We start from the raw sequence: 22973 nt of genomic DNA, 5'->3' as shown, positions 1-22973 counted from the left end.
GTTTGCGAGGAAATGCAAGTTGGGATTTATGGTCGGAGTTTGGAGAATTTGAACCAAAAAGAAATAAAGGACAAAAAGTTTACAGATGAAAATATTTCATCCGTTCTGACTGAAAATGGTAGCGTAGTGGTCAAGACGCTCGCCTGGTAAACAGGAGGGCGTGGGTTCGATCCCAGCCGAGGTATGGAATTTTATCCTCATTTATTTGAGATTTTGACCACATAATAATGGAGCTCTAAGGGTTAGGTGGTAGAAAACGCCTCCGGCGTTAACCTCGCCTAGTGGTTACCTTCCACTCAAGAGTCTATTATTATTATTAAATATTAACCCTCTACATACCCCTTTTTCAGGCCAATACTCCTACATCGACCCATCCAAGAGAATCAGAACCGTAGAGTACGTGGCAGACCAGAATGGGTTCCATCCCTCACTGAGTATCCCTAATGAAGATACCCCTGTAGTAGCCCAGGCTAAACAATACCATGCGGAACTCTATGATAAGGTAAGAGAACTCTATGATAAGGTGAGAGAACTCTATGATCAATGATAAGGTAAGAGAATGGGTTCCATCCCTCACTGAGTGTCCCTAATGAAGATACCCCTGTACTTCTGGGAGTCCTTCTTCTTTGAGGATGTCTTCCGTGAGACCTTCTTCCCCGTTATCTTCTGGTAGGTCCTCTCGGTCGCCACTGTAGTCTTCATAATCCTCCGTTATCGGTTCAGTTTCATCATCTTCATCACCTCGCACATCCATTCCATCTGTATTTACATTTCCATCACCACTATTTACACCTCCGCCATTATTTACACCTCCATCAGTATTTACACCGCCACTCTTTACATCCACATCCATGACGTCACTATGTACACTGTCTTGTCTTTCAAATCTTTCCGTGAGGTTAGAATCCTCTTTAGGTCTACTTCCTTGATCCAGGATATTTTTACCTTGCCCGCCCAATCTGTCGTTTATCACAGCTGTTTTGATATGTACACTGTCAGTTCCTTTGCTACTGTCAACTAGGTTTCTATTTACATTCAAACCTCCAAAGCCTTTCCCAGCTTGACTCCCTCTTTCAGCTCCCAAACCTCCAAAGCCTTTCCCAGCTTCACTCCTTCTTTCACCTCCCAGTCCGCCTCTCCCTTTCGCATTTTCCCTCCCCTCAATCTTCCGCGTCTTATTTTCCTTCCCCCTCCCAACCTCCTCCTCCGTCTCCTCCTCAATCACGCCCATTCCCTTCCCACCCGTATTGGTGATCTCCCCCAGGGGCTTCAACTTGAGCAGCTTCGAAACGAGCTCATCGCGGGCCTTCAAAGCCTCCTCGTACGACTTGGCCAGGCGGATATTCGGTCGCAGCGCCGTCAAAACTTCCCGGTAGAGGTTCCGAATGGTGATCCCGGTTACGTCGTTCTTGTCCCGCCACACCGGGTGGTCATATTTCGACCAGAAGTATGCTTGGAAGAAGACGAAGAAGTAGTCGAGTTTCGTCCGCGTTATCCCGTGGGAGAAGTACTGACCGCAGGTTTCCAGCAGGACGCAGACGAGTTTGATCCGGAACAGGTTGTCGGGAGGGTCGAGAAGGAGGGATGGGTCGGGGTTGTTGCCGTGGGAAGAATAACTGCCCGTCCCTGAAGGGATATTACTCTGGGAAGAGACACTGTTACCCTGGGACGAAGAATAACTCCCTGTCCCGGAAGGGATATTGTTACCCTGGGAATAATTACTCCCGCCGGAAGAGTTATTGCCCTGGAAAGAATTATTGGTGGGCGTGTGCGGTCTTAAGTTCTTTCACGGCCTTCTTAATATCCTTGGGTTCAAATGTAAATGGTTGAAGGTAATTGTTACAGATTGTATCAGTGAGGAAGAGACACTGTTACCCTGGGACGAAGAATAACTCCCTGTCCCGGAAGGGATATTGTTACCCTGGGAATAATTACTCCCGCCGGAAGAGATATTGCCCTGGAAAGAATTACTGGTGGGCGTGTGTACTCCAAAGGTGATGAGGGAGTAGAGAACTTTGAACACATCATTGCTTTCGATGAGACGGTAATTGTATAGTTCACCTGGAGGAGGAGAGAAAAGAGTTTATTTTGAACGAGGTTCTAAAGCATTAAGCAGTGACCGGTTCGGAACACATTTCGAGTGGCTGACTACCTAGTTCACCTAGGGAGCAAATAGCCTGAGCTGTTTTCTCCTCAGTCGACACAAACTTGAGCTATTTTCACTAAATAATTTTATAGACGAAGATGATTCAGCTCTAGGTTTATTGAGCTTAGGAAAGAATTGTTAGAAGAAATAATATAAAAAATATCCTATCCTAAACATTCAGACGGTACAACGCCCGTGCAATTTCTTGGCTAAGGTAAGTTTATTTCCTGGCTAAGGTTGATTTACTTCCTGGCTAAGGTTGATTTACTTCCTGGCTAAGGTTGATTTACTTCCTGGTTAGGGTTGGTTTACTTCCTGGCTAAGGTTGGTTTACTTCCTGGCTAAGGTTAATTTACTTACCGAAATACTTAAGAACCGCCAAGCGTCTCTGATTGTGTCTCGGGTGCCGAGATTCCAAACTCTATGATAAGGTGAGAGAACTCTATGATAAATGATAAGGTAAGAGAATGGGTTCCATCCCTCACTGAGTATCCCTAATGAAGATACGCCTGTAGTGGCCCAGTCTAAACCATACCATGCGGAACTCTATGATAAGGTAAGAGAACTCTATGATAAGGTGAGAGAACTCTATGATAAATGATAAGGTAAGAGAATGGGTTCCATCCCTCACTGAGTGTCCCTAATGAAGATACCCCTGTAGTGGCGCAAGCTAAACAATACAGTTCAGATAAGCATGCTGAACTCTATGATAAGGTAAGAGAACTCTATGATAAGGTAAGAAAACTCTATGATAAGGTAAGAGAACTCTATGAGAAGGTAAGAGAACTCTATGATAAGGTAAGAGAACTCTAGGATAAGGTAAGAGAACTCTATGATAAAGGAAAATAAGAATAACCTATTGAAGTAAATGATAAGGTAAGAGAATGGGTTCCATCCCTCACTGAGTGTCCCTAATGAAGATACCCCTGTAGTGGCGCAAGCTAAACAATACAGTTCAGATAAGGTAAGAGAACTCTATGATAAGGTAAGAGAACTCTATGATAAAGGAAAATAAGAATAACCTATTGAAAACTCAGTAACTTTGTGAACACAAGATTTTGGATAGGTTTAACTGATGTTCTCTGTAGCCCCTAATAGCCGATTAGCTTAACAGCTCTGTTAAGCCAATACAAATCAAATTACTGACAGACCTTTTACGGGCTGAAAAAATGTTGGTGAAATTCGTCAGTCGTCTTGTAATTCTCCATCAATATAAAATAAAAATCTGGTGTGAACATCACACGACTTTTCTCATGAAATTCGTCAGTCGTCTTGTAATTCTCCGTCAATATAAAATAAAAATCTGGTGTGAACATCACACGACTTTTCTCATCAGACAGACAAAACGTGTTTTGGCACTAAAATCTGACCATCGAAAATTTGACCCGATTACATTACTTTCCTTCCTATAGGATAAGGAAAGTAAAAAACCCAAGAATCCCGGCCTAATGAAGGCTGAATAAGGTTAATGTGAAGATGTAGCTCACCGAATGGAGGGTACAACCCCCGTCACTAAAAACGTTAGCAAATTGTAGAGTGACCTTAAAAAAAGGATGAATTTTAACCCATTTGGTCCGATGTTCCCCAGATTGCCGCCCGCAACCTGGAGCCTAGTCGCGCCATTCCCAAGGACACGCGCACGGTGGCGCGCGCCAAATCTCGTCAAATCAATTTTGACTGAGTCAAGGTTGCTTGAGATAGGCATTTCAATTTTTCAAATGTGAATTTTATGAATAGGAGTTTCTAGGGTTATTTACATAATAATCGTACATGTGGGTAGGCATTTGAATGATGTTTTTTTAACAATTAAACCATAGGTACCATGTTTGCCATTTGCCACTTTTTTATGATTGATTAACCATAATCAGTTGATGAGTGAATAATTAATTGATTTTTAATCAATTGATTAATTGATTTTTAATCGATTGATTGATTCATGATAGGTAGATCCTTCATTTATAAACTGATCCAAAGGCTCATTTTTTTCATTTTCTGGGAGGGTCAGTAATATGGTTGGAGCTATGACCACTTTGCCATTTGCCACTTTTTTATGATTGATTAACCATAATCAGTTGATGAGTGAATAATTAATTGATTTTTAATCAATTGATTGATTCATGATAGGTACTTGGATCCTTCATTTATAAACTGATCCAAAGGCTCAATTTTTTTTCATTTTCTGAGAGGGTCAGTAATATGGTTGGAGCTATGATCTAGGCTGGAGACTATGGTAGGTACATTCCATAGTATGGTTTGTTAATACAGGAGGGTGGACGTCAGCTTTTTCCTGTTGGTCCGTGTGTTGTAGTACATGATGAACTCGACGGCAGCATTGTCCATCATTTCCCGGTTCTCGCACTTGTAGAGGTTGGCAAGGAATGTGTCGATACCTAGAGACGAGGGGTAAACAAACAACAAAATTAAAATTGGCACGAAGAAAAAATGCTCCCACAAAATATAGCCGTGCATTTTATTATGTGTTCTTGGAACGAACAGGAGGGTGGACGTCAGCTTTTTCCTGTTGGTCCGTGTGTTGTAGTACATGATGAACTCGACGGCAGCATTGTCTATCATTTCCCGATTCTCGCACTTGTAGAGGTTGGCAAGAAATGTGTCAATACCTAGAGACGAGGGGTGAACAAACAACAAAATTAAAATTGGCACGAAGAAAAAATGCTCCCACAAAATATAGCCGTGTATTTTATTATCTTTTTTTAGATTCAAACAAGGAGATACGAATTTTCAACTTCAACACCCTGACTCCCAAAGTATATTCTATGGTGCTTACCCACAGAAAACCCATGTGTATTAAAACATATCTCCTTTAACATGAGAGACAAACTTTAATTCTTGGAATTTTTTCATCAAAAATTGGCAAATTTCACTCAGAGGCCCTCTTTCAGATAATCATTGAAAATACACACGCAAGTGGCCACTCGCAGCAAGTGTGCTTACCCACAGAAACCCATGTGTATTAAAACATATCTCCTTTAACATGAGAGACAAACTTTAATTCTTGGAATTTTTTCATCAAAAATTAGCAAATTTCACTCAGAGGCTCTCTTTCAGGATAATCATTGAAAATACACACGTAAGTGGCCACTCGCAGCAAGTGTGGACGTCTGGCCAAATCAGCCAATCCTGAAAAGCAAAAAAATGTCTTACCTCCTCCTTTAACAACATTATTCACATTGATTCCCCCTCCCAAACCTCCTCCTCCAGGTTCTGACGTCACAGGGGATTGCTCCTTTTCTTTCCCATCATCTTTCTCCTTCACCTCCTCCTTCTCCTTCCCCTCTTTCTTCTCTTTATCTTACCTCCTCCTTTAACAACATTATTCACATTGATTCCCCCTCCCAAACCTCCTCCTCCAGGTTCTGACGTCACAGGGGATTGCTCCTTCTCTTTCCCATCATCTTTCTCCTTCACCTCCTCCTTCTCCTTCCCCTCTTTCTTCTCTTTATCCTCTTCAGTTTCTTGACGAACGCGGAGTTTTTCTTCAGACTGGAGTCGAGTTTGGACAGTTTTGATTCGTCCCGTGCTGGCATGAGGTTGGACTTGCGCAGTTCCGACTTCGCTTTGAGTCGTGCCCGGGTTTCATCACAGTAGGTGACCAGGGTGGTGTATTCTTCATGTGTAGCGTCTGGGGTTTCACTGATGTCTTCAGTTTCTTGACGAACGCGGAGTTTTTCTTCAGACTGGAGTCGAGTTTGGACAGTTTTGATTCGTCCCGTGCTGGCATGAGGTTAGACTTGCGCAGTTCAGACTTCGCTTTGAGTCGTGCCCGGGTTTCATCACAGTAGGTGACCAGGGTGGTGTATTCTTCATGTGTAGCGTCCGGTGTTTCACTAATATTCAGCACGCCTGAGAGACTCTGTGTGCTTGTGGCATCTGGAAGGGTGGGGAGTGTCTTTTGTGGCGCGTCAGTCTTCAACCCTTGGGCAACTTCACTTGGAAGATTTGCAAGGACTGTATCAGATATCCCTGCTGTATATGCATCCTCAGCGGTGAAATTATCCCTGGCGCGTCAGTCTTCAACCCTTGGGCAACTTCACTTGGAAGATTTGCAAGGACTGTATCAGATATCCCTGCTGTATATGCATCCTCAGTGGTGAAATTATCCCGCAGATATCCCTGCTGTATATGCATCCTCAGCGGTGAAATTATCCCGGGCAATGATATCGTACAACTCCACATTGTCATCATGTGTACGCGTCTTACAGATATCCCTGCTGTATATGCATCCTCAGCGGTGAAATTATCCCGGGCAATGATATCGTACAACTCCACATTGTCATCATGTGTACGTGTCTTGCCAATATCAACAAGACTTGAGCTGTATAGACTGTATGCCTCACTGGATGGTGTGCCTGGTGGTGCATTGTGGGAACTTACGTGTCTTGCCAATATCAACAAGACTTGAGCTGTATAGACTGTATGCCTCACTGGATGGTGTGCCTGGTGGTGCATTGTGGGAACTGTCCTCTTTTTGGAAGTTGTCCAATAAGATGAGATCTTCAAGTGAGTTGGACTCGGCAGTGTCTGTGTTGAAGTCAGCCATTGTGTGAGGGCCGTGATGAAGTTTGTGCTGATTATAAGAGCATGATTCACTGGACTAATAATGAAGGTTAGAAGAGTATAGGCCACACTCGGCAGTGTCTGTGTTGAAGTCAGCCATTGTGTGAGGGCCGTGATGAAGTTTGTGCTGATTATAAGAGCATGATTCACTGGACTATTAATGAAGGTTAGAAGAGTAGGGCGTGTTATAAGATCATTCTTGACTGGACTAAAAGTGCATGTTATAAAATCATGATTGACTGGACTAAGAGAGCAGGTTATAAGGTCATAGAACACTGTAGGTTAAAAGATCATGGTCTCCTGGACTATTGTACTAGTTGAACAAAAGATTCTACTGTTGTACTGATGATGTTGATTACTAGTCCATGACCATTGTTTCATCAGGTGGCATACATTTTGAATAAATAGGTGATCCACAATTAGAACTGAGAATTTGGAATCTGGAATTCAAAACAAGAAGAAAATCAAAGTTACAGCCTATAATTGCAAGTTTGTAACTTTACTTGGGCCCAATTTTAAAGTTAATTTTGACTATTTTGAATGTGTAGATAAATATTTAAATAGACATGGGCCACATGCAGACCAAGTGTGGCTGTGTGGCCCGTGAACTACATAGTCTACTAAGCTCTTCTGTATGGTCCTTGGCAGCTTAAAGAGGGACCATTACTAATGTATCTTTTGAATTGAAGCTCATACTGTTTCTTAGAATTGGAAAAAAAATGGATTGTTTGAATTGTGGCTAAAGGTGGCCGCTACAATAAAACCGGTTATTTTCTGAAGATTTGTAAATGTGAAATACATAATTACAAATATCAATCGAACTGATGCGGACACCTTGAAAGTTGTACTTTATATGTACACAATTATTATTTTATTAATAAATGCCACCTTTAGCCACAATTCAAACAATCATTTTTTTTTTTTCTTTTTTCTGAGAGGGTCAGTAATATGGTTGGAGCTATGGTCTAGGCTGGAGACAATGGTAGGTACATTCCATAGTATGTTTTGTTAATTTTCTCTTGATTTGGGACTAGACTAGGGTTGATTATTATTATTTTTTATTGTGGATGTCTCCTAATAATGGACATTTAACCCTTAATTTAACAGCAAGCTATACTTGCCTACTCACATTAACATCACCCAGCCTGAAGGGGGCTGGGAAAAGCCAGCCAGACTTAACATTAACTCCACTGACCCATTGGCAACTGGTGCATTCAACATGCTGTCACTACTGGCTCCTTATCAATACCTAATGCTTGACGGAGTTTGACCCAACCAATAGGGGAAAAGCCAGCACCATGTGATTGCCCAGATTGTCACCTATCTAGATACAAACCAGACTCAACATTAACTCCAGTGACCCATTGGCAACTGGTGCATTTAACATGCTGTCACTACTGGCTCCTTATCAGTACCTACTTCTCGACAGAGTTTGACCCAACCAATACGTAAATTTTCCTAATCTTGGTTTCATAAAGACTAGAGGAAAAATCCAAATCAGATTTCGGTAAGAAGGTTCAATCGTTCAGGCTGGTTGCCAAAAAGACAATAGGAAACTTTGGTTGATAACAAATTTGCCAACTTACGTTCAAAATATCAAAAGCCGTCCATCTGTGTGGACAGAATTGCGAGTTTGTCCTTCAATATTTCGAGCGACTTTTCAAGATCCAAAAGCATGAAACATAGTAGGCATCCACACGGAACAGTTTCAAATGTCTATTTTCCGCTGAACACTGGAAAAACCTGTCAAAAACCGGAGAGGAAAAAGAAAATCGGAAAAATTCAGGAAAAATGCAAAAAGATAGAAGATATCAAAATCAAAAGAAAACAAATCGAACAGGAAATTTCGACTCGATATCCCAACTATCGATTTTTTGGAATCGATACAACTTTTCGTATCGAATCGAAATTTTCATGGAGGTTCAGAGGTATAGACAAGGGATTTTCTTTCGAAAAGTGAAGCATGTTTATAGTTTTTTTTTTTTGTTTATAGTTTATACCTCGAAAGAAGGGGCCTCCCTCCTACTCTCTTGAATCTTGGAACAAAATATTGCTAGGTAGTAGGTGGGAAGAGGAGAAGGAGGAGAGTGGGTAATGTCTATTTTCCGCTGAACACTGGAAAAACCTGTCAAAAACCGGAGAGGAAAAAGAAAATCGGAAAAATTCAGGCAAAATGCAAAAACTGCAAAAAGATAGAAGATATATCAAAACTATCAAAAGAAAACAAATCGAACAGGAAATTTCGACTCGATATCACAACTATCGATTTTTTGGAATCGATACGACTTTCGTATCGAATCGAAACAGGAAATTTCGACTCGATATCACAACTATCGATTTTTTGGAATCGATACGACTTTCGTATCGAATCGAAATTTTCATGGAGGTTCAGAGGCGTAGACAAGGGATTTTCTTTCGAAAAGTGAAGCATGTTTATAGTTTATACCTCGAAAGAAGGGGCCTCCCTCCTACTCTCTTGAATCTTGGAACAAAATATCGCTAGGTAGGGAGAGGAGAAGGAGGAGAGTGGGTTTATTGGGAGTTGGGAGGTATGAATAAACAACCATGCTAGCACTTACCACAGACAAGATCTATAATTTTGAGTGGGACTGGAATAACATATATGGGTACTCAAACTTCGAATGTTTATTGGGAGTTGGGAGGTATGAATAAACAACCATGCTAGCACTTACCACAGACAAGATCTATAATTTTGAGTAGGACTGGAATAAAACATATGGGTACTCAAACTTATTCGAACGAAGAAAATTCGCGGATTCAACCGCAACTTTGGTGTGTAGGTGAATGGTGAATTTGATTTCGAAATTTATTGGTACCTTATGACGGCCACTCAATCTCAGACCGTCTGACAGACTGAGGTCAGGCAGTCTGACAGACCTCTAGGTCAGACAGTTTAAGCGTGATGTGTGGCGGAAAAAGCTTCTGACCTAGATTTTTTCATTTTCTGAGAGGGTCAGTAATATGGTTGGAGCTATGGTCTAGACTGGACACTTTGGTACATTCCATAGTATGATGGTTTGTTAATTTTCTCTTGATTTGGGACTAGACTAGGGTTGATTATTATTGTTATTATTATTATTGTGGATGTCTACTAATAATGGGGATTTTACCCTTAATTTAACAGCAAGCTACTTGCCTACTCACATTAACCCATAAGAGCCAAACTTTTTTTTTCTCTGTTGGATCTTGCTGATATTTAACCGCTTCTAACTCCAGACCGGTACTGAGTAAACATGTCAAATAATATCAAAAATAGTAGGAAATTTTGTTTTCTAACTAATAGACAAATCTCCAATGCTCTCTGATTTGGAGTGACTGAGGTATTGGCGAAAAAGAGAGAAGGGTTTGGTCAAGTTTGGTGTGACTTTAATCTAGACCTTGGCTCTCATGGGTTAACATCACCCAGCCTGAAGGGGGCTGTGAAAGGCAGCATAATGTGACTGCCCAGATGGCAGATGGTCACCCATCTAGATACAAACTAGGCTCAACATTAACTCCTAAACTCCAGTGACCCATTGGCAAACTGGTGCATTCAACATGCTGTCACTACTGGCTCCTTATCAGTACCTACCTAATTATCGACGGAGTTTGACCCAACCAATACCTAAATTTTCCTTATCTTGGTTTCATAAAGACTAGAGGAAAAATCCAAATCAGATTTCGGTAAGAAGGTTCAATCGTTCAGGCTGGTTGCCAAAAAGATAATAGGAAACTTTGGTTGATAACAAATTTGCCAACTTACGTTCAAAAGATCAAAGGCCGTCCATCTGTGTGGACAGAATCGCGAGTTTGTCCTTCAATATTTCGAGCGATTTTTCAAGATCCAAAAGCATGAAACATAGTAGGCATCCACACGGAACAATTTCAAATGTCTATTTTCCGCTGAACACTGGAAAAACCTGTCAAGAACCGGAGAGGAAAAAGAAAATCGGAAAAATCCAGGCAAGCAAAATCGCTAAATGCAAAAAGATATTTCAAAAGAAAACAAATCGAACAGGAAATTTCGACTTTCGACTCGCTATCACAACTATCGATTTTTTGGAATCGATACGACGAGCTCGAAGACCTGGCTCATCCGAACATTTACGATCAGCATTTCGGCCTGGGCTACCACCCCCACGACCTCCTCCAGCACTTCCCTACCCCACGGGTCCTCAGTGTACCCCTGAGATCTGGATATGTACGCCCCTGGCGACATGTACTAGAGAATGAGAGCGGGGTTTCCAACTTTGGTCTGGACAAGGAAGGATTGAAGGTAAGTATGGGAATGTACAAAACGGAGAAATAACTCGACAAGGAGCTAGAATAGAGAGGGCAGAAAGAAGGGGGATTGGGAGTGAGAAGAGGGGAAAAGGAAAAAGGCAGAGAGAAAAGAGGAAACGAGGGGTATTGGGACTATTGGGAGAGAGAACAGGGGATAAAAAAGGGAATAGAAGAGAGAAAGAAAAGGAGATATCAGGGGAGGTGAGAGAGAAAGAAAAGTAAAGATGAGAGAAAGGAAAGATAAGGAATCGGAAGAGGTTTTTTTTTTTTTTTAAGAGGCTTGGCAGAGGGAATTGGTAACTGCTAAGGTATTATCGTCCCGAAATCGAAGACATGACAGGAGAAAGCCAGCCGTTCCGAAAATGAACATTATCCGTTCAGGTTAAAATCCACCCCGGCCCGGGCGGGAATCGAATCCGCGGCCTAGCGCTTGAGTTGTGTCGAAAATCGGAGCAGGGAATAGCAACTTATAGGGGAACAAACATCCAAACCAAATTTTTTTTTTTTTTTTTTTTTATTCTCAATGGTAAAAAGTGGGAAAACTGTATGAACAAGGATATATGAGAGAAATGGTTGAGAGGAAACGAATGGCAAAATAGTAGGTACTGATTAGAATAAAATTGCCATCGCCAACAACGTATAACCGGGAAAAGGTGAAGAAGAAGATTCCGATAGTATGTATTGATTGGCAAAAAGTAAACTAGGTACAAATAGCTAAATTTTCCCGTGATATAGTGAATTCCCCTTCCTTCCTATTTTCCAGGCCGCGCTATCTACAAGACGCAAACAGCGCTCAAAGGCGACTCAATAGACTTGTCAAAAACGTGCACTATCTGATACGAAAATGTCATAGGAACTCACGTGATAGCGAAGAAATGGGCCGAAACTGCGCTCGCATGATTGCTGATTTGACCTAGCTGAATTTGAGGTTCCGATAAAGTGATTCTCGAGGTCCAGAAGCGTGATCGACAGTCGAAAATTTGCCAACTGGTTCATTTTTGTCCACCTTGAAATCCAGGATTCTTAAACTTTGAAAACGGGATTTCAATTTGAGGATGGGTGCTGAATCTGTATTTTTTGAGACACTCTGCAGAACAATATTTTGGTCTTGGAAATCTAACAGAAGAAATGCATGTGATTAAATATCGTTATCATAATATCATTGATGGTTTTATTTTTCATTTGTATAAGAATACTTAGTATCGGAAGGAAAAAATTCTAAAAAAATATAATATACAAGCCTTATAGTAGAACTGGTATCTTTACAATGATTTCTTTTGAATCTAACATATTGTATAGATTTCCAAATCATAGACCTGTGGTCGATTCTTGAAAAGGTGAAAAGGTCGATTATTGTAGAGAAAAAGTTAATTAGGTAAATATGAGAAAATCGTAGCTAAATCCTAAAAAGTAGAATATACGTGTACCGTACCTACCTACTTTCATACTTATCACATGTGCTTTTTTTCTTCCTCTAAAAATTGAGGGTCAAAGTTTGATTTTCTTCACAACCGGCCCAGAAGTTTTGATACAAACCCTTTTCTTTTCTTCATTTGCCCTATCAGTTGATTCATAGTGAGTTTTCTCTGGACTGTGGTTTGTACTTTGGCGTTCACTACTTGATTGTTTCTTTGGCCTTCGTGACTTTGAACTGCCTTCATCTTCTGCTTTTGATTTGCTTCGACAACCTGTTGTTTCTAAATTTCGGTCTGAACCCAGAGAATCTGACCCAATTTCAACCAACCAACCGGCTGTCAAACAGGGCAACAAGAACGGAGGAAAAGCCGCGAGTGGAGAGAAGATGGAGTCTTAAGCAGAAGGAAGAATGTTTATTTGCCAATACTCTGATAGAAGGAGTTAACTATTCGTTTGCCAATGATCTGAGTACAGTGAAGGTTTGAGGAGTAAGAAGGAGTTTTGTGTGAAAGAAAAGGTAGCAGGGTTTTTATCGTCGATCTATACAGAGTGTAAGGAGAGAATAATTTTTGGCGGTGATTTTTCGTCACCGAAGGTGGGAACGATTGAATTATTATTTGTAATTAGTAGTTAGGGTACCTAAGTTTAAAATGTAAAGGTTGAAGTTATTTTTTGTACATAAATATGCCAAGGATCTCTGTCGCGGGTTCGATTCCCGCCCGGGCGGATTTTATCCTATAGTCCTAAACTAAAATGGACGCGGCACACAAGGGATCAGGAAGAGACCGCCTTAACATAATAAAATCCTGAGCGGATAAGGTTCGTTTTCGGAACGAACGGCCGGCTTTCTCTAATAATAATAATTAGGTAATGTACGTGTGTGGTTGGTGCTCTTAGATTTCGGGACGATAAGACCTTAGCAGTTACAGTTCTCTCTCAAACCTCTTAGAAATATTGAGGTCTAACCCACGGACGGGATTGGGATTGCCTTCCTTCGGTAGGTATACCAGCTTCGATTCCCAAAATTATTCCATAGCAGCGAACAGCTAGTAATCACCATTTCTTTTTCTTTTTTCCAGGCACCAAAGAAAGCCACGAAGGAAGGCGCCGGTGAGCGGTCGATCCCTGTAGTTCAAACCAACCAACCGGCTGTCAAACAGGGCAACAAGAACGGAGGAAAAGCCGCGAGTGGAGAGAAGATGGAGTCTTAAGCAGAAGGAAGATCACTGTTCATTTGCCAATACTCTGATAGAAGGAGTTAACTATTCGTTTGCCAATGATCTGAGTACAGTGAAGGTTTGAGGAGTAAGAAGGAGTTTTGTGTGAAGGAAAAGTTGGCAGGGTTTTTATCGTCGATCTATACAGAGTGTAAAGAGAGAATAATTTTTGGCGGTGGTTTTTCGTCACAGAAGGTGCGAACGATTGATTATTATTTGTAATTAGTAGTTAGGGTACCTAAGTTTAAAATTAAAATGTAAAGGTTGAAGTCGGAAAAATCCAAATCAGATTTCGGTAAGAAGGTTCAATCGTTCAGGCTGGTTGCCAAAAAGACAATAGGAAACTTTGGTTGATAATGCACCAGTTCCCCACGGATCACTGAAGTTAAGCAACGTTGCGCGTGGTTAGTACCTGGATGGTGACCATCTGGGGAATCGCGTGCTGGTTCCCGCGGCTCCACTCAGGCTGGGTGAGGTTAAATTGAGGAGGCGGGTAGCTTGTCACCGAATCGCCCAGAAAACCTCGAAGTTACAAATACTAGCAAGCGCTAGTCATAACGGGCGTAAAAATATAGTCAGTCAACTGTCGAAAAATCGAAAAATAAGAACACTTTTGGAGAGCACCGTCGAGCGTGGTTGATATTTGAATGGATGACCATCGGGGGTTTCTCATGCTATTTTAGAGGACACAAGGAACTCGTACCTACCTACTTTCATACTTATCACATGTGCTTTTTTTTCCTCTAAAAATTGAGGGTCAAAGTTTGATTTTCTTCACAACCGGCCCAGAAGTTTTGATACAAACCCTTTTCTTTTCTTCATTGGCCCTCTTGTAAGCGCTAGGCCGCGGGTTCGATTCCCGCCCGGGCGGATTTTATCCTGTAGTCCTAAACTAAAGTGGACGCGGCACACAAGGGATCAGGAAGAGACCACCTTAACATAATAAAATCCTGAGCGGATAAGGTTCGTTTTCGGAACGAACAGCCGGCTTTCTCCTGTCTTCCTTCTCTCTTAGATTTCGGGACGATAAGACCTTAGCAGTTACAGTTCCCTCTCTCAAACCTCTTAGAAATATTGAGGTCTAACCCACGGACGAGACTGCCTTCCAAGGTCGCCAATTTCATCATTTGGTTCCTTGTCAATCTCTCTTACTAATCTCCTGAACGTTTGAACTCCAGGTTCAGAACCTTTCGATTCAACAACCGAGGAGGAATTTTCAGATTGAATGACCCTTGACTCAGCAACTATCGATTCAGTAACAGTAGAGTCAGGAATCATTGAATCAGTGACTGTAGAATCAGCAAACGTAGGTGAAGTATCTTCAGATTTATTTACTGTTGAGTTAGCAAGTATAAATTCAGCAACCTCGGATTCGGGCCTTCGCCCTTCAGTCGCAACATTCACGGACTCACTCGCCATCATCCGTTCGAAGTAGTCACCACTGCTCCCCAGGAAGTCATCCACTTCATCCGTTCTTATCTTGAACAGAATCTCCGGAGGCAAGGGCCACTCGGGTGACTTATAGCTGGCACAATCCTGGTCATGACATTTCTGGTAGTAAACACCCCGGTTGACATCCGCAATGAGCTTGATATTCTGACTCTTGTGCCATCGGCCAATGTTGCCGCAGTACCGAAACCCTTTGATGTCGTAAACTGTTATGTTGGTCGATGGGAAGTGAACGTTACGGTAAATACTCCCGTGTGGTAAGATTCGTGTGCGGATGTAGTTGTCTACTTCTGGGTAAGGGGATTCTTTTGTCGGAGACACAGCGCCTGCATGCAGCTTCTCTAATATCCTCAGGTTTGCCTCGGATGAGTAGTTCGGATTGAACAGCGGCTTTTCAAATTCTTTAACCATGCTTGGATCCGGTGGCGAGAGGAAGTAGGTGACTAGAGAGTTAAGAAATATGAAGCGATCATATTGGACAGGGTCGGTTTCAGAGACGTCGCTAAGTTTGAACTTATTAATAGGGCTCAACACCAGGGGGGCATGTTTCCCCTGCTTGGTAGAGCGGTACAAACGGAACAACCGGTTCCTTGTGTACACACCAAGATCACAGAACAGCACACGGGCTTGCTTGGCATTCATAACAAACAGATCCTTGATAGCGTAAACATTGATGGTGGTTTCCTTGAAGATATCAAACGAGAGCTGCTCCTCATCGGAGCAAACATTGTTAATGTTATGCAGCTCGTTACAAACATACTTGACAAAGTTACCAGCGTTAATGTTAGTTCGGAATACCAGTGGGGTTTGGAAGATAAGGTGAGTGCTGAATTTGGTCGCTGTGCTGGAATCTAGGATGAGCACATTGCTTAGTTTGTACTTATTTATAACTTTTTGTAAAAGCTCTTTTCGTATTACAGATTTATTTACACCTTATATTTCAAATATCTAAGACCTTTGACTGATTTAGTACTATTATTAGGAGAATAAGAAGAAGAACACTAATATTAATTAAATACTCCCGTGTGGTAAGATTCGTGTGCGGATGTAGTTGTCTACTTCTGGGTAAGGGGATTCTTTTGTCGGAGACACAGCGCCTGCGTGCAGCTTCTCTAATATCCTCAGGTTTGCCTCGGATGAGTAGTTCGGGTTGACCAGCGGCTTTTCAAACTCTTTAACCATGCTTGGATCCGGAGGAGAGAGGAAGTAGGTGACTAGAGAGTTAAGAAATATGAAGCGATCATATTGGATAGGGTTGGCTTCAGAGACATTGCTTAGTTTGAACTTATTGATAGAGCTCAACACATCTAACAGATGACTGCGGTGTTCTCCGTAGAATGAGGCTGTCTCAATCGGTTTGGCTGTTTGAGCATCTGACATTCTTTGATTATGAAGAGCTGGAATTTAAAATTCAGTCAATGTCAACATGAGTTCTGGGTGGGGGTAGGAAAAGCCAACACCACCTGATTGCCCTGACCTATTCAGATACCAACCATGTACAACTTCTGTGAATCATTTGGAACTAATGTGTTCAATGAGGTATCACATCTAGCTGAGAGAAACAAGAAAGATGGGTTTTAAAGTTTAAGTGAGCACCCAACACCCAACTTCAATGATTAACACCACCAGTGGATCCATAATTCCATACTACAAGTTAAAAGTACTTACCTATTTTTTACTAGGTACCTATGTATGCTTGGTGATTTCAGGGGTAAGGCCAATGTTCAGCACCAACTCTAGTACTTACAGGATTGGAACATCAAATACTCGGAGTTTGCGCCCAAATGATAACACACTACTGATATACTGATAACAGGATGAGACTCAGTGCCTGGTATTGGCCTCGCAATCTATCACCTGTCAGAAGGGAAGAATAGTTGTTACAAATGGGAGAGGCATACTACGGGATGGGCATGCTACGACACAGACCACTGATGGATCATATTGTTGGGCAGATCCTGGTCGAGGTTAGAGAGGGAATTGGGGTCCTGACTCAGTGAAATCTATCACCTGACAGAAGGAAAGAATAGTTGTTACAAATGGGAGAAGCATACTACGGGCTAGGGGATGGGCATGCTACGATAAATTATGTAGATCAAAAATATCCTTGGCCCTGTTTCCAGAAGGTACGGTTCGGCCGTTATTCCGAACCAAAGTTCCGCTATTTAGGGCTATACAGGGAAATTTTAGCACTATTTACTTACCAAGTCTATCGTTTTAACACTATTTACTTACCAAGTCTATCGTTTTAGCACTATTTACTTACCAAGTCCGTAACAGTTCACCATGAAGACCTAAGGTAGAGATGAGATTCAAAGCATCTTGCTGTTTCTTGAAGATTTTCCACACTTTGGAAGGGCCAAGGAGAGGATCGGACAGATAGGGAGGCAGTGCAGGTTCAATTCCAGGCAGCGGGTTATTGTTTTCTAACAGATGACTGCGGTGCTCTCCGTAGAATGAGGCTGTCTCAATCGGTTTGGCTGTTTGAGCATCTGACATTCTTTGATTATTAACAGCTGGAATTTAAAATTCAGTCAATGTACACATGAGTTCTGGGTGGGGGTAGGAAAAGCCAACACCACCTGATTGCTCTGACCTCTCAAGATACCAACCATGTACAACTTCTGTGAATCATTGGGAACTAATGTGTTCAATGAGGTATCACATCTAGCTGAGAGAAACAAGAAAGATGGGTTCTAAAGTTCAAGTGAGCACCTAACAATAATACTTCAATGATTAACACCATTACACCACCAGTGGATACCTACTATAAGTTAAAAGAACTTACCTATTTTTTACAAGGTAGGTATGTATGCTTGGTGGTTTCAGGGGTAAGGCCAATGTTCAGCACCAACTCTAGTACAGGATTGGAACATCAAATAGGTACCTACTCGGAGTTTGCCCAAATGATAACACACTACTGATAACTGATAACAGGATAAGTTGAAAACTAGATTGCTAGATTCCGTTCCTGGTTTTTGATGATTTCTTTGATGAAACACAGAATTTTCTCCACACCTGTTTCAATGGTTTCTCTAATTTTTATTCGCCATCCACATTATTCCAGAGGGTTTTTCCAACCAAGATGATGATTTGTCTCTTCTTTTTCCCAGTTTTGCACACAAAATTTTCTTTTCTCGATTTCCGTTTTTCCGCCCCTACAGCTGCCCTGATGTCCTTCAACGATCAAATATCTTCCGACAATGATCAATTATCTTCAAACAACAATCAATCATCCTCCAACAGTAATCAATCAAATAAGGAAGGGTCTCCTACAAGACCTAATACAACTGTAATGACTTCCAATGATAAGTCATCTCTAAACTCTACAGCTCGACACGGCAGTCTAGATCTGACGATAGATGAAGACCAAGAACCTGTGCAAGACTTCGGAGATCAACAGAATTCGATTGTCAATCAAGGAAATTCAAAAGCTGGTAACAACCAAAATGTGTGGCCCAATCAAAGACCACATGAAATGGGGATTCAGTCCATGCTTTTGTATCACGACCATGTGTATGAATACATTGAACATTACTTTCACAAGTAAGTAAATTCCCAACTATTCGACCAATCAGTTCCCCACGGATCACTGAAGTTAGGCAACGTTGCGTGTAGTTGCTATTCGGTTTGGTCACCAATTGACCATTTGGGTAATCGCGTGCTGCTGGCTTTCCAGGCCCCACTCAGGCTGGGAGAAGGCGCGTAGCTTGTCGCCGAATTGAGGGTGAAACCCATGTCACTTAAAACCTTAGCTATAGTGACGTTAAACTGCTTTAAAATAATCTTCCATATCTTTCCAGGAAAAACATCATGGAAGGATGTTCGATAGTGAAAGTTTGTCAAATTTTGAGTGTCCTGCATGAGAATCAATTTTCAATTACCTGGATGGGTGACCATCTGGGGAATCCGCGTGCTGCTGGGTTCCCGGCTCCACTCAGGCTGGGTGAGGTTAAATTGAGGAGGCGGGTAGCTTGTCGCCGAATCGCCCAGAAAACCTCGAAGTTACAAATACTAGCAAGCGCTAGTCATAACGGGCGTAAAAATATAGTCCGTCAACTGTCGAAAAATCGAAAGATAAAATAAGAAAACACTTTTGGAGAGCACCGTCGAGCGTGGTTGATATTTGAATGGATGACCATCGGGGGTTTCTCATGTTATTTTAGAGGACACAAGGAACTCATCTGTTGATAAGAAGGTTGTTTTAGCCAGGAAAAAAAAAAAAAAAATCAATTTTTTTCCATCATAATATTTGACACCGTCAATTTTATTTGCAAGCACACCACCACATACATAAACGTAAAAAATACAAAAGAGAGTGTAGAAAATACATTAAATTTCATAGTTACCTCTGGCTAGCTAAAATAATCAGTCTACCTTGTAAGCGCCAGGTCGCAGGTTCGATTCCCGCACGGGGCGAACTTTATCCTAAACAAATGACTCGTTCTCGGAACGGATGGCGTTCTGCTATCCTGTCCTCCTTCTTTCTTTGATTCCGAGACGATAAGACCTCCGTAGTTCGTATAAGCTTAACCCATCCTTTAGGGCTATTCGCCCCTACAGCCTAAGCCTTGGAGTAGGCTTTTTGTGTTTGGAGTTAAACTGAGACCTTCGTAGTTACCCAAGTAATCTAACAAAAAAAGATTCTAATTGCGTACCTACTGTACTTATTTAAACCAGCCAACTGTAACTATGAAATTCGATAAACAATGAAATCGATATACCTATAACCCTATCCATTCTATGAAATTCATTCAGTTTTTTAAGTAGAAAGATTTTATAAATTTGCAGGTTTTAAATAATGATTTTTTTAACCGTTCACTATATTATTAGATTTTGGATCGTTTGCAGAATGCTCATCTGATGAGCATTGAAGTAAACCTGATTTTTTTTTCTTTTAAAGCGCTGTTATGGGTTATTACTTGTTCTTTTTCTTAGCTAATAAAAAAAAAGTAGAAAAACCTTTGCCTATGTGCTTGTACTACATATTCGGGGGAGGTTTGACTGTAAACTCGGACATATGTGACTATTTATACATAATATTATAAGATACACGTATACCGTATACACTCACGTAAAAAATTACATTACTTTCCTTCCTATAGGATAGGATAAGGAAAGGAGAAAAGTCAGAGCATTTGGCAGTTGCATTCTTCGCAGATTTTCTTTGGATGTGAGAATAAATAAAATAAAATCTATCATACATTGACAAAAAACTCACATTGCATGATCAAGACATAAAGAAATATGGTATACTTAAAAGACAATATTTATAACTCGATACTAGCTAGGTAGGGTCCCCCTTTAACGTTCGAAAATTCGAAATAGATTTTTTTTTTTTTTTTTTTTTTTTTTTTTTCACATCCAGGGGGAATAGAACGTCTAGGAACAGGATTTTATCCGCAAATTATCCTTTGCTTCTATCAGTCTTTTACCCTTCTTATATCCAAGGATACTTTTCGTTGAACTAATATTATTTTTCATTCGAGTGAAAATAAATCAATTTACCTGGTCAGCGTCCACAAATATAATTTTCTTCACATCCAGAGGAAAGAGGACGTCTAGGAACAGGATTTTGTATCCCCAAATTATCCTTTGCTTTTCAGTTTGCTGTGTGAGCCAGCGGGGCCACTTGTATTGCACTAGCTCGTATTCGAACTTGTAGGCCCTGAAAATAAAAGCATAAACGGAATATAACTTTTTTTTCATGTGAGAAAAAACCTTTGAACTTCGAGGTCATATCAGGCTTTTTCGATGGGATTTCAAATAGCAGCCCCTCGATTTTAAACGCTTTGTCCCAGACGGTCACCCGTCCAAATATAAACCACATACAACGTTGCTTAACTTCGGCAATCCGTAGGGGACAAGGGCAAATAACGTGATTTTGCAACTGGATAGAGGGATATTTAATATTCTACTCTCAGCCAGCCTAGTGAGCTTGGAAGCCTAGCCTGGCTTGTAAACGTTAGGTCCCCGGGTTCGATTTCCGATTCCTCAAAAGATAACGTTCGTTCTCGGCGGGCTTTCTCCTATCCTGTCCTCTCTTGGATTTCGGTGTACTATTCGCATGGCGGCGCTCAGTTTGGCTTCTTTAGTCAGAGGATTGTTACACTGGAAGAGGGACAGAGAAAGAGGATTAGATGGTTAAAAAAAAAAATCAAAGATAAGGCCCGTTCTCACTTATCGTGAGTTTCACATGATTTTTTCCGAATGTCCTTGTAGGCAAATGTAATTTAAATTAGAGTGTTCCCACTACACACGACACGATTTTTTTCTGAACGACACAAAATGTCCTTGTAGGCAATGTAATTTAAATGTGAGTGTTCCCACTTACACGCGACAATTTTTTTTTCTCCAAACGACAAGTGGGAACAGGCCTATAATGTCGAAAAAAAAAGTTCAATACTTTGTTTCCCTTTCCGTATTTATAACTTTTTGTAAAAGCTCTTTTCGTATTACAGATTTATTTACACCTTATATTTCAAATATCTAAGACCTTTGACTGATTTAGCACTATTATTAGGAGAAGAACACTATTTAATTCTATTTACTTACCAAGTCTATCGTTTTAGCACTATTTACTTACCATGGGAAGTTCTCTGTTGAGGTTGGGGTGGGGGTTGTTGGGTGGGTGGGGGTTTGGATACCAAGTCTATCGTTTTAGCGCTATTTACTCACCAAGTCTATCGTTTTAGCGCTATTTACTCACCAAGTCTATCATTTTAGCACTATTTACTTACCAAGTCTATCGTTTTAACACTATTTACTTACCAAGTCTATCGTTTTAGCACTATTTACTTACCAAGTCTATCGTTTTAGCACTATTTACTTACCAAGTCTATCGTTTTAGCACTATTTACTCACCAAGTCTATCGTTTTAGCACTATTTACTTACCAAGTCTATCGTTTTAGCACTATTTACTTACCAAGTCTATCGTTTTAACACTATTTACTTACCAAGTCTATCGTTTTAGCACTATTTACTTACCAAGTATATCGTTTTAGCACTATTTACTTACCAAGTCTATCGTTTTAGCACTATTTACTTACCAAGTCTATCGTTTTAGCGCTGGATTTAGACCGATCATCGCACCAGGTCTCACACCAGAGCCACTCCTGAGGTAAAGACTTGATGGGAACCTGATGGATCATATTGTTGGGAAGATCCTGGTCCAGATTAGAGAGGGAATTGGGGTCCTGACTCAGTGCCTGGTATTGGCCTCGCAATCTATCACCTGTCAGAAGGGAAGAATAGTTGTTACAAATGGGAGAGGCATACTACGGGATGTGCATTTTACGGGACAGACCACATGCGTCTAATGTAGCAGTTGTTTTATTGCTACCACATAAAAACGCTAGACCCGGCTAGACTAAGCTGGTCTAGGCTAAGCTGGTCTACTCCCTGTTCAAAGTCCCCCGGCTAGACTAAGCTGGTCTTCTCCCTGTTTAAAGTCCCCCAATTAGACTAAGGTGGCCTACTCCCAGTTTAAAGTCCCCCAATCACCAAAGTCAACGAAGAATGCTTAATTCAAGAGTTTATCTTAAATTAAGTGGTCTTGGCCATAAAGAACTTCGTCTAGATTTGTGTAAGCTCAAGCCATCCTTTAGGGCTGTTTGTCTCTACAGCTGAGCCTCAAAGTGGGCTTTTAGTGTACGCACAGAGAACTTACCTGCGGCAATTTTTCTGAACCTCTTCAAATCCACCACGTACAGGGCACTAATATGATACTTCCTTCCCTGCAGGTGATTACGCCAATAGCCCTGGTTCCAGAACCGGAAGCCATCCATCTCCGTTCTACTATCACAGAATGGAACGTAGCCATACGGGGCATTGCCCAGGTCATAGTCTACTAGCTCTTTCATATCAGCACGAACCACCTGAG

The 22973-nt window shown here is 41.2% G+C and overlaps 2 protein-coding genes and 1 long non-coding RNA gene across 3 annotated transcripts; 1 reads left to right on the top strand and 2 right to left on the bottom strand.

Annotated features, from left to right (window-relative positions):
* Positions 1-4402: 4402 nt before the first annotated feature.
* On the bottom strand, positions 4403-8509 carry LOC113471843 (regulator of nonsense transcripts UPF2-like). The gene is made up of 7 exons (XM_026831287.1): positions 8311-8509; positions 6833-7164; positions 6605-6715; positions 6392-6516; positions 5705-6146; positions 5312-5458; positions 4403-4536 (listed from the first exon to the last, which is right to left on the bottom strand). Exons 3-7 carry the CDS (start codon positions 6705-6707, stop codon positions 4403-4405), a joined length of 951 nt encoding a protein of 316 aa, XP_026687088.1. The 5' UTR covers positions 6708-6715; positions 6833-7164; positions 8311-8509.
* On the top strand, positions 6768-13840 carry LOC108253773. The gene is made up of 3 exons (XM_026831286.1): positions 6768-6773; positions 10803-11030; positions 13426-13840. Exons 1-3 carry the CDS (start codon positions 6768-6770, stop codon positions 13633-13635), a joined length of 444 nt encoding a protein of 147 aa, XP_026687087.1. The 3' UTR covers positions 13636-13840.
* A 3541-nt stretch (positions 13841-17381) lies between these two features.
* Positions 17382-18231, bottom strand: LOC113471842. The gene is made up of 2 exons (XR_003394386.1): positions 17879-18231; positions 17382-17606 (listed from the first exon to the last, which is right to left on the bottom strand). It is a non-coding gene; the product is annotated as an uncharacterized LOC113471842 (long non-coding RNA).
* Positions 18232-22973: the final 4742 nt, after the last annotated feature.

Source organism: Diaphorina citri, unplaced genomic scaffold (assembly GCF_000475195.1).
Source record: "Diaphorina citri unplaced genomic scaffold, Diaci psyllid genome assembly version 1.1 scaffold3112, whole genome shotgun sequence".
NCBI lineage: Eukaryota > Metazoa > Arthropoda > Insecta > Hemiptera > Psyllidae > Diaphorina > Diaphorina citri.
The sequence above is the reverse complement of the archived record's forward strand: the minus strand, read 5'-3'. Positions and strand labels throughout refer to the sequence as shown.